The sequence below is a fragment of the Calypte anna genome, chromosome 3 (genome assembly GCF_003957555.1).
Source record: "Calypte anna isolate BGI_N300 chromosome 3, bCalAnn1_v1.p, whole genome shotgun sequence".
Taxonomy (NCBI): Eukaryota; Metazoa; Chordata; class Aves; order Apodiformes; family Trochilidae; genus Calypte; species Calypte anna.
In genome coordinates this window covers 12,930,958-12,949,509 of record NC_044246.1, presented here as the reverse complement: position 1 = coordinate 12,949,509, position 18,552 = coordinate 12,930,958, and the positions used below count along the sequence as shown (strand labels likewise).

At 38.6% G+C, this 18,552-nt stretch overlaps 1 protein-coding gene across 9 annotated transcripts in view; it reads right to left on the bottom strand.

The window, feature by feature from the left end:
• LTBP1 (latent transforming growth factor beta binding protein 1) overlaps positions 1 to 18,552 on the bottom strand; it is a 179,312-nt gene that overhangs the window by 16,468 nt on the left and 144,292 nt on the right. For 8 of the 9 annotated variants that reach the window (XM_030446768.1, XM_030446769.1, XM_030446770.1 and 5 more), the window contains 5 exons: positions 14,128 to 14,253; positions 12,588 to 12,731; positions 5,821 to 6,003; positions 4,423 to 4,509; positions 2,017 to 2,145 (listed from right to left, as the gene is read on the bottom strand). In XM_030446768.1, coding sequence (XP_030302628.1) covers positions 2,017 to 2,145; positions 4,423 to 4,509; positions 5,821 to 6,003; positions 12,588 to 12,731; positions 14,128 to 14,253 — 669 coding nt within the window. Of the gene's footprint in view, positions 1 to 570; positions 712 to 2,016; positions 2,146 to 4,422; positions 4,510 to 5,820; positions 6,004 to 12,587; positions 12,732 to 14,127; positions 14,254 to 18,552 lie in introns of all 9 variants that reach the window. The other variant, XM_030446778.1, reaches the window with a different exon arrangement.

Genomic DNA, 18,552 nt, shown 5'->3' with positions numbered 1-18,552 from the left:
CTAAGAAACTCGTAATATCTGACATTTTTTTCTTAAGTCAGAACCTTACTTTAGCAGTAATGCTGCTGCCCACAGCTTGAAAATGTACCCTCAATACCAATCAACTGAAAGCACAGACAATTTAGCTATTTCCTCCTATACCACATAATTCCTGGTTTTAGTCCTTGCTTTGTTAGAAGCAGTTGCTCACTTTGAAATGAATCTCCAGAGTTAGCCCACAGCCAAACCCCAGCCTTAGCAAGGCTGCAAGCAGGCTGAGCCTCATTACCTACAAAGCTGGATGAGGCAGAAGCAGAGCTGGTGAATCAAAGGCTGAAGACTCCACAGCCCAAGCCTGATCTCATTAATACTTCCAGCAATCTCCTGTCTGCAAAGTGGAGCCCTGAAGAGTCCTATATCACGATGCCTTCTGGAGCAAAAGATGATGGTCCAAGCATTGCCTTCCAAAATCCTCCAACAGAGCAGGCTCATCCAAGCATGACCCAGTCTAAGTTTACTGGGGTCTACAGCCACGTCAGCACCACCTTCTAGAGGTGTACTCACTTCAGTAATACGTATAATGGATCATACCACTTGAGTCTGCTGGTCTGATGCATTGCTTTTCTGTTGGGTCCAGAACCATTGCGTGTGTACAGAAACAGTTGTAAGATCCTTCTGTGTTAATGCACTGGCCATCAATACAGCTGTTTAGGTCCTGACATTCATCCGTGTCTTTAAAATGGAAGGAAATGTATCAAGGAGAGCCAGCACAAAGTAGTTGCATTGTGTTAATCCATGTTTATATTTTTGTATAACAGGAGCAGATTTCCCTGCATGTCTTCTGTTAATTACCACAAATGCCAATTGCTGGCAGCAAATCCTGCCTGTGCCCACAGAGAAGGACAGACAGATCAGCAGGATGCTGACCTCTAATCTTCAAGTACTAGGGAGCATCTGGATGAGGAGAAGGATTGCTGAGGGGGTTGGAGTGCCTGGCATACCCTGCATTCAGCAAAGCTGCAGCTGCTTCCCACATTCCTATCCCTTTAGGACAGTACCAGCAGGCATTAGAGGTGGGCTTACTCTCAGAGATTCCTCAAGAACTGATCAGAAAAAGGGATCACTTTACCTAGCTACTGTAGTTCTATTCCTTAGTTTGTCTTGGAGAGAAAAAAGCAGAAATTTAGCTCAAGGGGAAGAGTAGGCCATTTTACTTTAAATTACATTAAATCAGCAAAAAAACCACCCTTTGTAAAGAACACTCATAGAATCCCAAGGTGAAAGGCTCTAATATTGCAGTTTCAAAAATTACTTCCTTTCATTATGCTATTCTGCATGTTATACATGGTTCTCTGTTTACAAAGCAAAAGCCAGGGTCATGGTAACGAGTAACTTTCAGTTGAACGCCAGAATAAAAAGGAGTACAATGTTACAGAGACTAAGATGGGCTTATCAGTGACCTGAACTTAATTACACATTGTGTATTAACTCCTTGTAGAAAATACCTGTCACCGAAAAAAAATAATCTATGTTAATTTGATTTAATATAGTAAAACAAGCACAGGTGACCTTCAGCATACAAGCTTTCACTGCTCACCTTGTATAAAGAACAGAAGGCTAAACTGCATCTTGGCAAAGCAAAGCAGCAGTGTGCATACCAGGAGGGAGACACCTCCAACCATTTTGTGCTGCCTGCATAAATGTTGGTAGCAGCTCTAGACTATGCACTCAGGGGAGCATAAGGGGCTGTTTTGGAGATGCAGACTCCTGGGAGCAATTTGCTGAAAAAGGAAGCAAATAAAACAAACACTTCTCTACATGCCATTGCCATGTCATCCAGAATTGCTGCCCAGCCAAGCAGAAGAGAAGGGAAATGACCCAATGCCTCTTAAAAAGCTGCTTCAAGAGTTTGGAGGCCCAGAGTTCCTTCCCTTCCTGGGAATACCACAGTTCTGATGGGAATCCTGCTGTACAAGTCTGCTTGTTTTGCCCATCTGCATACCATTATGGTGACAACACCACTTTAAATAAACTTACCAAAGCACTGGAGCTTAACAGGGTCATAGTATGTGCCTTGTTTGCAGTAACACTCATAACCTGGCTGCGTATTCAAACAGAAGCCGTTTTTACAGATTTCTTGTCCAAAGAGTTGGCATTCATCAGCATCTGCACAAGAAAACATTAAAGGTTGTGTTACTATAAATATTATGAGGCCATGAAGAGAGGTAAGATGGAATAAAGCCTATACACAGAAAATCTCATTTTAAACAGAGGGCCCTAGGAGCACAGATATCCACAGGGGAAAAAACCAAAAAACACAACAACAACAAAAAACCTGTTATGGAAGAGGCTATGGTGTGCTTGTAGTCAGAATGGGAAAGGGAAAGCTGGTGGGCTATAACTCTCCCTTTCTCTTGTCAGAGTACGTCCTTTGGCACACAGAGACTGGAAGAATCTACAGCTCTCCTTTGTTTCCTTTGGTACCATATTGCTATTAGTTCCAAGCAAAACAGATGAAGAATATGGCCTGCATTTTTCAGTATAATTTGCTTTCCTCAAGGGATTCCCACCATGGATCTAATTTAATCACACCATCTAATTACAAAACTAACTCAGCAATTATGCTTATGGGTGGACTTTGTGAACTCTGTCCTTTCTCCACAAAGTTTTGTGACACTGCTGTGCATGGTAGGGAACCTTCATATCCACACTACTTGTGACTTTGTTTTCCAAAGCTATATGCACAACTTCTGTGAAGACTTCCACCACAGAGGAACAATTGTATATGTTGCTAAATAGAAGCCTGCAACTACTACAGACCTAGAGATACTTCCAAATGAGGCTAAGTGTTTTCAGGGAGGTGTCACAGAAAATATATCCCAGCTCATACATAGCTTGTCACAGCTGTACAAATTTTTTTCCCAGTCTTGTGTTTATATACTTGTTACTGTTGGAATTTCATTAATTTCCTTTTTTCCAATCTACTTTTCATTTGCTAGACCTGCTAGCTTAGGCTAGTATTAAAAATGGAAATAAAAAGCACAAAGTAAAGTAGGTGATTCTCCTTTTAATACCAACTATCTTAATCCAGTGTCCGCCATAGATTTACTCACCATTTACTCTGGGGCAACACAGACTTTAACAGAAAGCTGTTATTTCTAGCTGTACAGCACTTTGAACTTTTCAAATGCTTACTTTTTCCAGAAGAACTGAAAAGGCTACAAAGCTATTTATTTTTACAGCCACCCTTCTAGCCTCTAAATAGCCTGAATCATTAAATACCTTCAGTTTGACTGCTTAGTGGGAAAAACAATGCAAAGATAAATCAGAAATGTCCCGCATGTGCCTGTCTTTCTCTTATGAACCTGCAGAAAAACTGGAAAGCCTGGGAGTAGAGTCAAGGAAAGCTAACTGAGAATACTCACTTCTGACAGATAGTTCCAATTAAGAAAATATGAGTTGCTCCTACAAGCAGAAGTTTGTGGACAAAAGCAACAGGAGCATATGAGTTAGCGTAACAGAGAAAGATCACATTACTAAAACTACTTACACATTTATTGTTTGTCCTTTGTACCACTCCTAATGTTATTACAAAATAAACATATTGAAAACAGAAACAGTCTTATTATGCCAGGGATTTGTGGAAGGTATTTCCAGATGAACCCTTTCCACACTTCAATATTTCTGGCAGCTAGAGATACTATCAGCCCTGAGGTAGCACAACAAAAACAATGCCAATTTTCTCTAAGACACATTTGGATATCCTGTACCAAACAGCATTTCCCAAATGTACATTGCAAAGATATACAGAAATCTTAAATCTGTGAAGATAAACAACACACTTAAACAATCTTTTAACAAAAATCCTCTCAGATATTAGGTCATTTAAGATGAGCTCTGTGACAGAGTTCTGGTGTGCATCGTCAATCTGTACAGCACTGCTCCCTGCTACCATCAGCCTCAGGTCTGGGTTCATCACACTTTGTTCCTTCTTCCAAGCTCGTAAACAAAGCAATGCCTCCAGAAAGTAGAGGTCTTAGCTCAGTTACACTATTTAATTTTGCACATTAGTTTGAATGAATCTGAGTGTTGGTGCCTTATAGTCTTTAGTGTCTTTTCCATATCCCAACTTTTTTTCTTTCTCCCAACTCCTCATACATGTATTTACAAAGGTGGCTTTGCACTTCATATGTAAATGAGCATTTGAGACTTGTGGTCTCAGCAGCTACTCTCACCACATATAGCACTTGGTACAAATTAAATCAGAATGTTACAGAGACTATGAAATTGACAGCCTTAACAATCTGTCAAATTATGGTTTTCGGTAATTTTTCATATCACAAGCTATTTTTGTCACATGAATTAGTATGTTCACATTGCTGACTCACATTTCTAGTCAATCTCCTACTAGAAGTCCTGAACTTCATAGGAGTCCATACTGACCTTTGTAATTCTGAGCAAGAAGCCCGTAAGATGACTCTCCAGAGGGAATGAAACCTTTTCCTTCAGGACACAAATCAGTAAATTCAGCTAGAATTGAGAGAAAAAGAATTATGTTGATGAAAAAATGCTATCACACAAGGAGGCCTTACATGTGTGTTTCAGGCTATTTTCAGAAATCTGAGATGACGTTTTGCCTTACTGACATCTAAGAGGCAACCATACATACCTTTAGCTAAATGGCAGATGCAAATGCTACAGCCCCATGTCCCCCCTGCTCTCAATGTGCAGAACTAGTTTTGAAGAACCTAGCTAGGCTACCCACAGCAACACAAAGCTCCAGGCAAACTGATTTATCTTGCTCCATAGCAGGGGAATGTAGTTTTTACTGAGTGTTATTATGCTCTGCAATACCAGTAGCTGAATTCTCTTAATTCCAGCCAGCATGGGCCTCTCTGAGCCATACAGCACTCTGCAATCTAGACATAACCCAACTGAGATACAAACCCCTGTCCACATTCTTCAGCTCTTATACAGGAAAAATACTAATTGACTGCAACAGGAGAACACGGTGTGGATTACAGAGAGAAATTATTTCAAGTGTCTTGGAGCCTATACAAAAATCAAATAAATCTATCCAAGCAGAGAGGGTCTTTTTGTAATGCATTTCATTTCAGTTTCACTGATTCTTAACTACAGTTAAAACAGGAATTAAACACAAAGATACATTTGTGTGAAAAGTAATCTTTAGTGCTTAATCTCAAAAAGTTTATACATGTGTTCTCTTATGTGATTTTTTCCATCTGGATTCTGAATTTCAGCCATCGTTGTTTATGTTTCAAGTACTGTTTTCAATAGTTGTGACAAATATCATATGGCTATGTTTTTCTAATTTAATATTTAGAGGTTAAACAATGGTCTGCAGACAACATGATTAACTGGATCATTCAGTAAGTAGCAAAATGTATAATTAATGTCATAATATATATCAGTAACTCATATTGTTGTAGAAACATTACAAAGAATAGCTGCAGATTCAAAAACACTGTGATGCTTACCTCGATTTTGCAGCTTGTGGGAAAAAATCTAACATGTTATCCTAGCATCTGAAAAAAGCTTCTGTGTGAATCCATCTTTGTTTATTGCTTGGAGATAATGGTGTTCAGTAACAGGCTGTTTTTTATTCCTAGGGTAACTGCAGTGAAGCCAATGAATTTACACCATGTATGAATTATTCCTATCAAATTTTCCTCTGTGGAAGTTTTCCATAGATAAATCATGACTAAATACTACAGAATATGGGATTTAATGGGCAAGACTTCTCCAAATGCAAAGCACACTACTGTTAACATAAATAAAATGCTTCAATAGTTTGCAAAGGGACAGAAGATCTCCTCTTACCAGTTCCAAAGACAGGGCATGGGAAGATTTCACAGTTATCACCCCATCCGGCACCCAAGGTACAGCAGCATTCTTGTTTGGTTACATTGGATGTAAGCACATTGTCACAGAAATTAGCATCATTCAAATTGTAGTAGCACTCCTTCTTTCCATCTTCATGTTGATCGGCCTCTACTGGTAATTCTAAAGGTGAAGAGAAAACATAAACCACATAAGATGTCATGTGAAATGAACCAGTTTTACAGGAGAATCAGAAGAGCCTCAGAGCCCCAATTTCAGGTCAGCAAATAACAGCACTGTCAAGCAAGGAAGACAATGGTTGAGTACAAATTTGGTTTAACTTCTTTTGTTCTTAGGAAGAATGATGGAAGCTGACAACATTCCTTTGACATTCTCCAGACATTTTTCTCCAACCTGGCAACAAAGGGATTCTTCTCCACTTTTTTCATTTTTAAGCAATACATGAACTAACTGCTGTCAGGCTCAGCTATGTAACTATCATGCCCAACTACTGCCATAGGTCTTTCCACAGCTGAATTGGTAAGATCTTCACAGAGGTCAGCAAACATTACAACCCATTTTACAGATAAAAGAGCTAAGACTCAAACTCAAAAGGCCCAATTTTCAGAAGACTGAACATTTCCAATCCCTTTTAATTTCACTGGGAAAAAAGCATGTTCCACACTTGAATACAAGGCCCCTCATGATTTTTGCAAAAAGTGACTGACTAACTTCACAGTAAACAGAGAACTATAATGCAGATGTCAAGTCTTTATGCTTTACTTTAAAATAAGCTTTACTTTAAAATAGGAACCCACCCATGAAGTTAGATTTTCTGCCCTTAGCAGTTATGTGGGTCTTCTCACAATATATAAGGTCTAGAGGCAAAAAAGTCCAAATCCATAGATCCAGTTAAAAACCCTATTAATAGTCAAAGACCTTTCTAAAGTGAAGCATTCCTGAAATACACCAAGAAGTGAGTTTGAAAATATATCCCCAGCTAAAGGTTCTATGTAGAACTCTAACTTCCCACTTCCACAAAAATTCCCATCAAGAGATCAGAAGTGGGAGCTATCACACAAAACCATTTTTCACTATTCACATTTGATCTTTATGAAAACCTCATGGGCTAAAGAAGTAACAAAGTTCTGAAATTATAAATGCTCACATTCAGCAATCAAACCCAAAACTTTGTTCAGGAACTTAAGATAGACACATCTAGAAGTGACTGGTTTATTTCCTTTTTAGTTTGTGAAATTCTTTATGCTTAGCACTTTACAGATGTTTAATTCACAAAACTACTACAAATTACAGCACAATGGCTGATTTTCCATTGCTTGATATTTCATTCCTTTCCACTCAGGCTCTTGCACCATATGCCAAGCATGAGACATTTCCCAAGTACCAGATACATCCAGGAGGGAATCAAAACTATGTTTTATACTTGAGCGACAGTGTATTTCAAAATGCTAGATTAGTAAGGCCCAAAGAGTTGTGGTATATAAACTTTGTTTGTCTTGCAGTTATAGTAAGGAAAGAGCTTAAAACTGGCCCACTTACAAGTACTCTTATACCTGGGAGAGTCAAGTTCATCTGACTACCAGATCTGTTTGCCTCTGTTTCTCTCTTAGCCTCTTTATGACAGTTACAGGATGGATTTTCTTCTAATCTCATCCACTTAAAAAATAATGACTGTAAGGTGATAGCTTGAAGACAGTGACTGACAAAAACTGAAGGAATGAAATGAGCTCCAGGTCTTGTTACTTCAAAAGTCTGTTATCCCTGACCACCTACATTCCCCCAACCAGAGGGGACAAGGTAACTTTACAGAACTAGATCCATTTTGAGAATAAGAACCATTTTATCCATTTTATTTGAGATCCATTTATATTTGAGAATAGTAGTTTTTCAAATGCCAATATCGATTGTTGTGCTCAATAGTATGAATGTGTGTAATAATTCTTTTGTCTTCTAATTCCAAACAGACAACTGGATTTATTTCTATTTTCCTTAGAAACGTGACTGTTTCTGTTCTCAGAGGTTGAGAGGCTGGCAGACGCCTCTCTTCAAATTTAGTACAATGTTGCCACATACAAGGCAAACTTTCCTTTAATGTTTTGCCAGTACAACTTAAGTTGTACATTAAAGGAAGCACTCAGCTGAGTGCTTATTTCATCTTTGTTAGTATAGCCTGTGGTCTCCCCATATCAGGTAATTACAATTTTCCACAACGCACTGAATTTCATAAAGTGCAGTAGTTCTGAGGTATCAGCTGCTATCCAATGGAAACTACTTTAAGACTATCATGTGTCACAGAAATACAACTGACCTAGATCTGTTATTCCAAGGTGAGAGAGCAGTGCTTTAGCCACCAAATTACACATTTTCCTTGGCTGTTTGCCACCTGTCTACCTGAATCAAAGCCAAATCTTCAACAGGATAAAAAGCATAGATGTTTTCATGCTGCTCAGCAGAGAAAGAAACCAGAAGCTGGCCTGGGAGGAAGGGGAGAAAGCCTCATCATGTTATTGTTTATTCCCATTTTACATATGATGTGTTGGTTTCTCCTCCTATTATGTATTCAGCAACTTAAAAGTCTTTTGTTTACACAGCTGTGACTGAGGGTTGGTCAAGCAGCCATCATCAGTGTTTGGAAAGCAAATGAGACACAAAAGTTGTATTATTTTTCTTAAATCAAGGCCAGTCTGTGTCTTACAATTTCTCACTCATTTATTACTGTTTAGTAAATAGGTTGCTGTTGGAAGTGGTTTCACTAGTTATGTTGACAAAATACAACAGGAAATGGATATTGGGTTTTTTGCATTGTTGTTTCAGGGTTTTTTGTTGTTATCAGTGCACTGATATGACTGTTCTATTAACAGCCTATAAGAGAGATTCTCTATAGCTGCTGCTAGATTGAACTCTGAAATATTTCTATGCCTTAGTGTAACTTTGATCCAACCATATGCTTCAGCATGTGTTTGATGCAAAAAATGTGTTAGTAATATAGAATTCAATAAATAATCAGGGTATTAATATATACTTAGACTTCAGCATACACTTAGATTATTTGCTTAAATAGTGGCTTGTTAACAGCTGCAATCTGAAAAAAACAAAAGACAGAACTGATGGGATCTTAAATACTGCAGTTGTGTACCTATGCCTCCTATTCACAGGCAGAATTGGTAAGGTGGTTGCTAAAGTTAAAAATCATCATTATAGGTTCATTGCTTCTAAAACTCCAGTAACTCTAACTAAACAACTTGAGTAACAAACTTTCAAAACCTGATTATCAAAAAGACAGTAAAAATAGACTGCTGTGTGCCAATCATCAGGGTGCACTTGTTTAGGTTTCTCCATTGGCTCCACATGTGGCAGGCAACAGCGAGGGTGTGTGCAGTAACTACACATATAGGTGCATATGTACAATTCAGGGACTTTTAAAAAGACTATGACTGAAATTCAGATCATTATTTAACTTAGAAAAGCTAACATATTGCCACAAAAAAAATATTACAAAAGTCCTTTAATGTCTTACCATTTAGAAAGCCCTTAAAGTTTAGGAAATTTAGAATTTGGGCACCAATTTTCTTAAGGAAGTTTTTGGATCAGATTTACAAACAGTTTCTTGGCATCCTCAAATGTTTTGTGCTGGTGTTTTGTTTGATGCAGGAAGAATTTATTTTGTTTTAATACAAAATAGTCTGGAAAGGACTCATGTTTGGGCACAAAACCTGTGAATTTTACTTATAAATCCTATTAAATACTGTTAGAACACTGCACAAATGACTGGTCACATTTCAGGTAACCAGAAGACAGTAACATCTAAATTAGATGTAGGTACTTAAGTGGGCCCTGATACCTTAGCAGAAGTTTTTCATAGGAATTCTTTTTATTGGCTGACCTGTAATGCAATTTTGTGATCTTACTGACCTTTCTATATGTAGGCCAGATTTCTGTTGATAAACTTGTGTTTACACACACACTTTTAATTGCACTTCTCATTATAAATGATACCTGTAGTGAAATGAGGCAACCAGGTGCCCCTAATTGCCAGGGAGTGGGCATGAGCTTGTGTCAAGCCCACCTGTGCCTGGTTAGGGCGGGCTCCCACTGCGCATGAGCAGGACCAGGGGACCAATAAAAGGTGAGGCCTAAGACACACGCTCAGCTCACACTGGAACTCACAATCTCGGCATGCTTGGCTTTAAGTGCTGCTTTCAGCACTGCACTGCCTTTATTGCTCCACTAGAGCTCATTGCCAGCAGGGTGAGGCTTTGAGGAGTCTCGGACCCACGGCCTTCCAGCATCGCTCGGGTTGTGTCGTTAGGTGCTTAGCCGGCTGCGCCACTCAAGCCTCACCCTAACCAGGCACAGGTGGGCTTGACACAAGCTCATGCCCACTCCCTGGCAATTAGGGGCACCTGGTTGCCTCATTTCACTACAAATACCTATTATAATCCTCAAATATATACTATCCTTTGTAGCTTCTGGATTCCATGGAATGAGACATACAAGTGATACATTAGTAGATATCAGTAGATGCGTTTTTTTGTTATGTGGAAACAATTAAACCAATGTAAAAAGGGATTATTACTCAAACTGCATTCAGCTTGGTACTTGATAGTAATTAATCATAAGTGGCTTTATTTATTTTGTTAAAAAATCAGAAGACTAATCCAAATCAGGCGTTTTTTTGTCCCTTAGGTACAAAGACCTTTAACCACAAAGTTACTTCTAATAGAAAAGGGAGTTCTTTCCTCCTTTATCTTTTCTTCTTTCTGAGGCATTTGTTACATTTTGTGAGTGGCAGGGCATAGAGGAGGAAAATGAGACAATCAAATCTTGCACAATTAATTTGTTTGTTTGTTACTGGAGCATGACAAATATGGGCTGGAACTCCTGATGCATAAACTGAGAGGATTGTTTCAGGAAGCAGCTAACTATAGACAAATTTCCACCAAGTGAAATCCACATTTAAATAGAAGGAAATCTTGAGAGCCCTAATGGCAAGTAAAGTGTGAGCACTTTATACAGAATGAGAAAAAAGCAAAAGCTGAGTAAACCACACTGAAACTATAGATATGTGCATCAGGATAATGCAGATTAAATTCTTTCTCTCTGAAAATAGGCATGATGCAAGCTGCTGCTGACAGATGATGTGCAGATGCATCGTAAGAACTCTTGAAGCACTGTGCCTGACCTGAGGATGTGCCTTGTCAAAGCCAGAGGATGTGTGGCTATTCTGTCACTCTTTGCAGGGAAGTATAGTGTGCTATTCCTGTATGATCATGCTGCAGCTGGTCTTGGGGCAGGCTGAAGTACCTATCATTGGGCAAACCAACATACCTGATTTGATCATTTAGCATCCTTTGCTAATTGCTATAGCTTTGGTTTTGCTTTGACAAGTAGTTGAATTCTCCCAAGTACAATCTGCTTGCAGTACCAAAACGAAGGTGGCATTCCCATCTCCTGCAAATCTTGATACTGTAATTTGAACACTCTTCCTTCATAAATTCATGGAAGAAATTTAAATGATGCTACTGCAGTTGTCATAAGTGGGTACTTAAGGTAGTCTGCTTCATGATGAAAAAGTACTGCTGTGTTTTTCCTTGTGAACAGAAATGAAGACAGTACCTCTGGGCACTGCTTTGCTGCTTCAGACATACCTCCTCTTTCATAAAACAAGCCTGAATCTTTCTCAAAGGATTTTGTAAAGGTTGCCATTTGTCAGTCAGCTGTTAACAACATTTCACAGGCAACTTCTTGAGTGCATATGAGTTGTTGCAATTAGGTCACAGACATTTTAACCTTGTTTGAAACACCATGAGTGATAGGAGAAAATAGCCACAGCCTTCTAAGTCTTAGAGTTTGCATCCTGGCACTACAGCCATTTATTCTAAAGCTTTCCAGAAGCTAGATCAGTTTGCATTGTAAGAACAAAATAGGAAAACCAGCAAGATTTGCATTCTTGAGGGGGAAAAAAAGCTGTGCAAGTAAATCCCTTCATTTCTTGTACTCCCTTGCTCTGTATTGTGGATTGTTTCTTTCTCCAATATAGATCAGTGAGAAATGTGGACACAACCTCAGAGAGTTCTAAATTCATTTTTAATGAGCATCTTTCCACTAGGATTTGCAATGCTCTAAACACCTGATGACAAACCTTGCAAATCCAGCACAATGGACTACTAGGAAAAACAGGACAGAAGATTAAGTAAAATAGGCAACTACAGTGAAAAAGGCACTCAATCAGACTGGCAGCAGTTAAGGGTTTTGTTTTTTTTGCATTTCCAACTCTTCGCCTGAGGACTTATGTTAGTACTAGGTAGTGTTAAGAGGGTACTGCTATATACAATCTTGTTTCTAACAATAAGCCCCCTTAAGCATTGTCCAAGTTAATTGCAAAAATTTCAACAAAAAATGAAGTCACTCAGGCGATACACTTGACACTTGATTCTGCATCACTTTTCATTGTTACTGAACCACAAATGAGACTGTTTACGCTGAACTGCTGTAACTGTTCATTATCACTAAGTCTGCTGCTGTATAAAAATTAGGAGCTGTTTTTGCTATATTTTCACTGCTACGGATTCACTGATAACATTCTATCTTAGAAACTCCTCTTCTCGTGCACACACTTTCAAGAAGAGTAAGGTTTAAATTCCTCTATTGTAATTAAAGCAACACCAGCATTTAAACTAAGTTTCCATTGGTTACATTCGGAGTGAAAATCATGCCACACATGCAAAAATCCACTGGCACTTTACCTGGTGAGGTTTGGAAGCGACACTGTCCAGTCATGGGATCATACTCCTGGTTTTCATCAGAGCACAGACACAGGAAAGAACCATCAACATTTTCACAGAGGGCTTCACCACATACTCCGCTCAGCATTTCACATTCATTCACATCTGGGTGAAAAAACACAAAAGTCAATTCAGACCTACTACTGGCATTTGTTCTTTTATTTATTTCATTTGTTCTTTACCCTTACCTAACAAGAATGAAAATCCAGTCATTTAGCTGAATGTAATTTTTGTGTATTTTTATATAAATATGCATTTTAAATCACTGTTTGCTCAGCACTTTCAAAATGTACTTAGGTTTTTTCTTTATCTTTTTCCTGGATTCCTATCTTAAGGAACAGATCTTCTTAGAAAATGTTATCTGGCCAGGAACTAGAGAGACCTGCCCTTTCCTAAAAATGTTTTGGTAAATAAATGGCACAAAAATCTATAAGAGTATTTTATATTATATAGTGCACACAAGAAAGAAAAACAAAGACATTATTTTGTGGTGTTGAATTACTTCACTGGCAACTCTAAATTTAGTTTCACATCATCTTTTTTCTTTTTCACTTTGTTCCATTTGTTTTCACCTGTGAAATGTCACTCTACGCAAAAACACACATTGACACATTGCAAAGTAAGAGCAGAATGGCATAAAGAATTTTGTAATAAAACTATATTAGAAAACACACAAACATTTCTGTAAAACTTCTCTCTGGTAGCCTGTGTCTGCTTAGGTCTCTGTTCCTAGTAAATATGTTTCATCCTGAGTTTGGCTTGAAAAAATTGCTTAATAAATGTGTTTCTTTGATCTGCTATTAATTTCATATCAGAAATTTCTGATGCCTCGGATGGTTCTTGGGTCCAACCATCACTATCATCGATGGATCTGGAAACCTACTGCTCACAAGCAGAATCTGCATTTACATGTTTACAAAAACCTGACATCTTTTCATGGTGATAGGTGTCTTTCCTGGAGTTTGAAGCCAATGCTAAAAACTGTTCAAATATGGTGTGCCTAGGGAGGTGTGCCATCTAATTCAGATTGTCTGTAGCACAAGCCAGACCTTATTTCCTGTAAGGGGTAGTAGAGAGCTCTGGTTATTCAGCTAAGAGACTAAACAGATGTTGCATTTAAATAGGCTAAAGTATTAAATTCAATCTATTACGATTTATATCTGTGAGTGGTCCTATGGTCCTAATGTGCAGAAACAGTGTGTTTTCTTTTTTCTTTTTTTTTTTAAGAGATAAAACGAGTGTCTGATCCTTTCTGGTGTTGATTCCCATTCAGTTCTAATAACAGGGTCTCATTAAGCAGACACTCTGTCAAGTTTCCATCTGGCACAAAGTTCAGTATGTAAAGCACAGCTAAATCTCATTTTACAAGCAAGTGGTACAACTTTAACAAAAGAAAATATGGAAAACAAAAACGTTCTTGTGAAGAAATGCCTTTTGCTCATATGCTGCTTTTTGCTCACTAGAACCTTGCAGGAATGACTGTGTGCACCTAAGAACTCACCTGTACAGCCTTGCCCCTCCTGTGTGTCCTGATACCCTTGGTAGCAGAGGCAGCGGTAGGAGCCATCCATATTTTCACAGAACCCGTGACTGCCACAGATTGTGCCGTTCGTGCATTCATCAACATCTGCAAGGAAGCATTTTAACATCAGAAAGGCCATGTGACAATCAAAGGCAGACATTAATGAAGAGTGCAGACAAACAACAGACAAAGCCATTTTTGCAAACAGATGCAGTGATGTCCCTCTATACATCTGGAAGGAAAACCCAGAGGACAAGACAAAAAATTTTAATGTAAGTACACACACAATTTAAGAAATTGTTTCAGTGTTAATTTCACAGGAAACAGTCAGAGAACAGTTTTGGGCAACTATCTCCCATCTTCTTCACCAAACCTGCTAACCATGGCAGTATGCTACATACCACAGAGTAAGACATAATTTAAATATGAACATATCTGATTTATTTACAGATTCCACCAGTTTTGTAGCACTACACAGTCAACATGTATGAAACTGTGCCTACAAGAAGAGTTCCAGGGTAGGGCTGCATCCTGTGTGCAGAAGGCTACACAGATGCCATTCTGGCTCTTAGCACAAAAGAGGTTTGGATGGTGTATGTGTAAGTGATAAACATCTGGGGACTGAGTCTTCTGGCTTTAACCCTGAAAATTTAAACATATGAATAATCTTACTCAGGTAGGCAAGGTAATTACAATGCTTGTATGCTTTCTGTACTGGCCATTTCATTTGTGGTTCCTATTTGTGGTTTACTGATCTTACAAGAGAAACTTGCATGAGTAGGTCTTTCTTTGACTAAGCCACCTATCAAACTATAATGAAGCATAGCTCCTTGTGGCAAAATGTTGTAAGTGTGTTACAAATGCTAAGACAGTATTATTTTTATCTTCACTCAAAGTAAGACCTAAGCCCCAGGCTCTGACCATCTGTGTCCATCAAAATATGTCATAGTGTGTTTTTCAGGATGAAAAACATTAATTGAAACTGGGAACCTGCCAGGATACTAGGATTTGTACCTTCTACTTTCTCAATTCCTCTGCAGTTTGAAGCAGAGAAATTATTGCCATGTTTCTTTCCTAGAACCAATATGACTGTTAAGTAAGGCTGTTGTGCACTTGGAATTACTTTCTGCACTGCCTCAGGGAGTAAGTACATTTTAAATAGCAAATAAAGTGATTAACTTTTGATTTATCTGGGTACAGGCTACCATCATTAATTCTTCACATTTGAGTAGGACTTCATGTGATGGAACCTACCATCATTCTCACCCCAGTGAAGGCCTTAGGCACTCACCAAACTAAAGAGCTGGTGGGACTGAATCCTGCATTGCCACAGAGAGAGGGATGCTTTGAACAGATAAGGAGCATGGAGAGAGGACTCAGGTGTAGTTCTGTCTCCTCCTCCATATTAGCACAGTTGTGTAAAAAAAAAAGGCCTAGAAAAGTCCACAGAGATGCACCTGGTCCTTCTTCTGACAGTACTCACTGAGCAAGCACATTTTTACTTTTAAATTTTGTCTTTACTCTCAGCTGAAAGGGAATTTCATGGTCTTTCAATTGCATGGTCGTAGCTCCCCAAACTATGCAAATCTGAGCAGCACATCACTACCACCCATGGAGGTCACCTGTTCTGCTGCCCTCCTCTTCCACAAGTGCTCAAACTCACTGCTTCAGGGAAAGTTTCTTTTTGGGGTCTTGAAAACCACCTTTTCATATCTGCTGTGGTTGGGGGTTGAACAGGTTCAGAATCGCATACAGACTTTCAAGGCCAGAAGAGACTTTACACAAACTCTTAAATAGGTTAAAAAACACTGTCCCTGGCAACTTCTGTACCAATGGAGCAAACTGGAATTTTAACATCTTTTTCAGAAAGGCATCTAATTTCATGTTAGGATGTTTAAGTGATGGAACACTCACCTCTTTCCTACTGCACTGATGCCACTGGCTAACAACCATCAGCTAAAATACGAAATTCATGCAAAAACTTCATGTTCTACATACACCTAAACCTAACTTGCAAAATAATTTATTTGGTTTGTTGGCTTTGTCAATGAAATTTTTAATGATCTTTATATCTTGATTTACTAAGCAAAGGAAATATATTGAAAGCATTTAATTAGGAAGGGTCATGCATATTTGACAAAGAATACAATAGCTAATATGCTTATTGTCAAGGAATTGAATCTGAAAATTCAATGGTTTCAACATATTGAACTCAAGGGCATCTACCACAAACCCTCCTCATTTAGTTCAGCAACAAGAGCATTAAAGTCTGTATTAAAGACACTGTCAAAGGTCCACTATTACTTTTGATACTATGTCCTTTTCCAGTCACCATAATAACAGCTATAAAAAGATATTGTGCATACATATACCTGCATAATGTATCTTATTTTAATATTTACTCTTATGTGATCAGAATTTTATATTAAAAAACCCTGAACACTTTACCTCTTATTCAGAAAACCCTGCTAAGACAATTTAGAAAAGGAATTAAAAAAGAGTAAACAGTTGTGGATTGACAGCCAGGAACTTAAGACAACAGCCAATAGCACAGTGTTTTTATTTTCAGTAGCCAGCTACGATTTAATGACAAAAGTTTCTGAGCCACACCACAGTTAGGATGTTAAAAGCTCAAACAGAAGAAACAACAACTGGGGATTTTAGAATTACCTAAATTACAGTATTTCTCCTACTTAATAGCTAGATGGTAAAGGAAACATAGGGGAATGGATCCCACAGCTGGTTCTCCAAAGGCAAAGTAAGGTCATTGACTAAAAAGCTGCAGAAACAAAACTTGTGATTAGAGCAAGTATCCTAATTTAGTACATAATGTAGCCACTGAAGATGGTTATGTTTTTAAAAAGTATACAGTCTGAACATGCCCAGATATTTCAGTGAATGAGAAATTACAGAGAAAGTCCAAGCACCAAATATTTTTCCTTGTCTAGACAGCTCACTCAAAGGAGTTTTACAGCCGGAAAGGGCATTTGTTTCTTTAATCCCCCTGTAAAACTTCAGCCTTGTAATTGGCAATTCTCTTGCTATCTGGACACAACACAAGGGGAGAGAAGTAAATATGAAACTAATATATCCTATGTCTATAAAGTGATTAAAGCAGTTCTCTAATTGTAACTTGATTTAGAATCCATGACTCCATGCTGCCTGCTTTAATCAAAACCCCTTTGATCTAACACCATCAGGATCTAAAGAAAGGCAAAACATGTGTGCGCTCTAGTTCACTCCTGTTCAGCTCAGCACTGTGTTCATGGTTTTTGTCAACCTGAACAAGATGAAGGCATACTAAACCTCAGACACGATATTTAAATCTTACTGAAATCTACTTACATGGCAAAAGTTTCCTAGGAAAGTTCTCTACAGTGCTTAAGGGAACAGAATTCTGATTCAGTGACTTCCAGGGATGCCCATAGCACCCATACATAAAACCACTGTCATGAGAAAATTAGGAAAAAGAATATTTGAATAAAGACTTCAGCCATCTAGGGCAATAATGGCAGATGGCTATTCCAGCAGTGCAATGATAAGGAAGGGTAAGGAAGAGACTAGTTTCTCCATGTTCTTAGTTCTCTAGCCAGCATCGGAGAAGTAGTTGATGTCCTAAAACACCTCTCTAGGAAATCTGAGAAGGCTGATGAAGCTTGTGATTACTCATACTGAAACAAGAAGGTAGCTTACAAGGGCACACTCTGTAGATGCATGTGTAAATTGATGTTTGGCAGAAGCCTGAGCTTTCTTACTTCGGTATTTAACCACCAAGTATATCTGGTGAAGCTATGAAACTGTCAAGTGCATAAAATTTATTCCATGTAACAGATCATACTCTGCTCCAAAAGGAGTCCTACATTTGCCATGCTCTTTTTCTAAAGCTGCCTTGTCTTCCCTATCACGGGCAGAATTATGGTTGTGATGTGGAGTTACAGGAAACATCTACTGAAGATGTCCTAATGGCAGAGGCAACAGTTACACAGTGTTCACAGCTCTGCTCTTTGTTTCCCTGACTTTCAGACTTCTTAGATATGCAGACATCTTAAACAAGCACAATGTAGCATCTTTGTAAATTTGTAAATTATTCTTTGATCACAGAGTGATCTGTGGATGCTCTGTGCAAGCATCCAAAAGTCTCAGACAAGTTACTTATTCAGTGGAAAAGGAAAAGAGATTAGAATACAAAAATAAGTGAGGGAAAGGAAGCAGCAGAGGTCAGAGAACTCTGACTGGATGGGTATGGGTTTTTTGAGTGTCTGCTGAGGCAGGCAGTGAAGTCTGGGGCTTGGAGCAGCAAAAAGGAAAAGTGAGGGAGCCACTGAGAGACATATGGGACCGCAGATGGAGACAGAAGAGGCGCTTAGGGCAGGCTATTGACTTAAGCACCAGAGAACCTCTAAC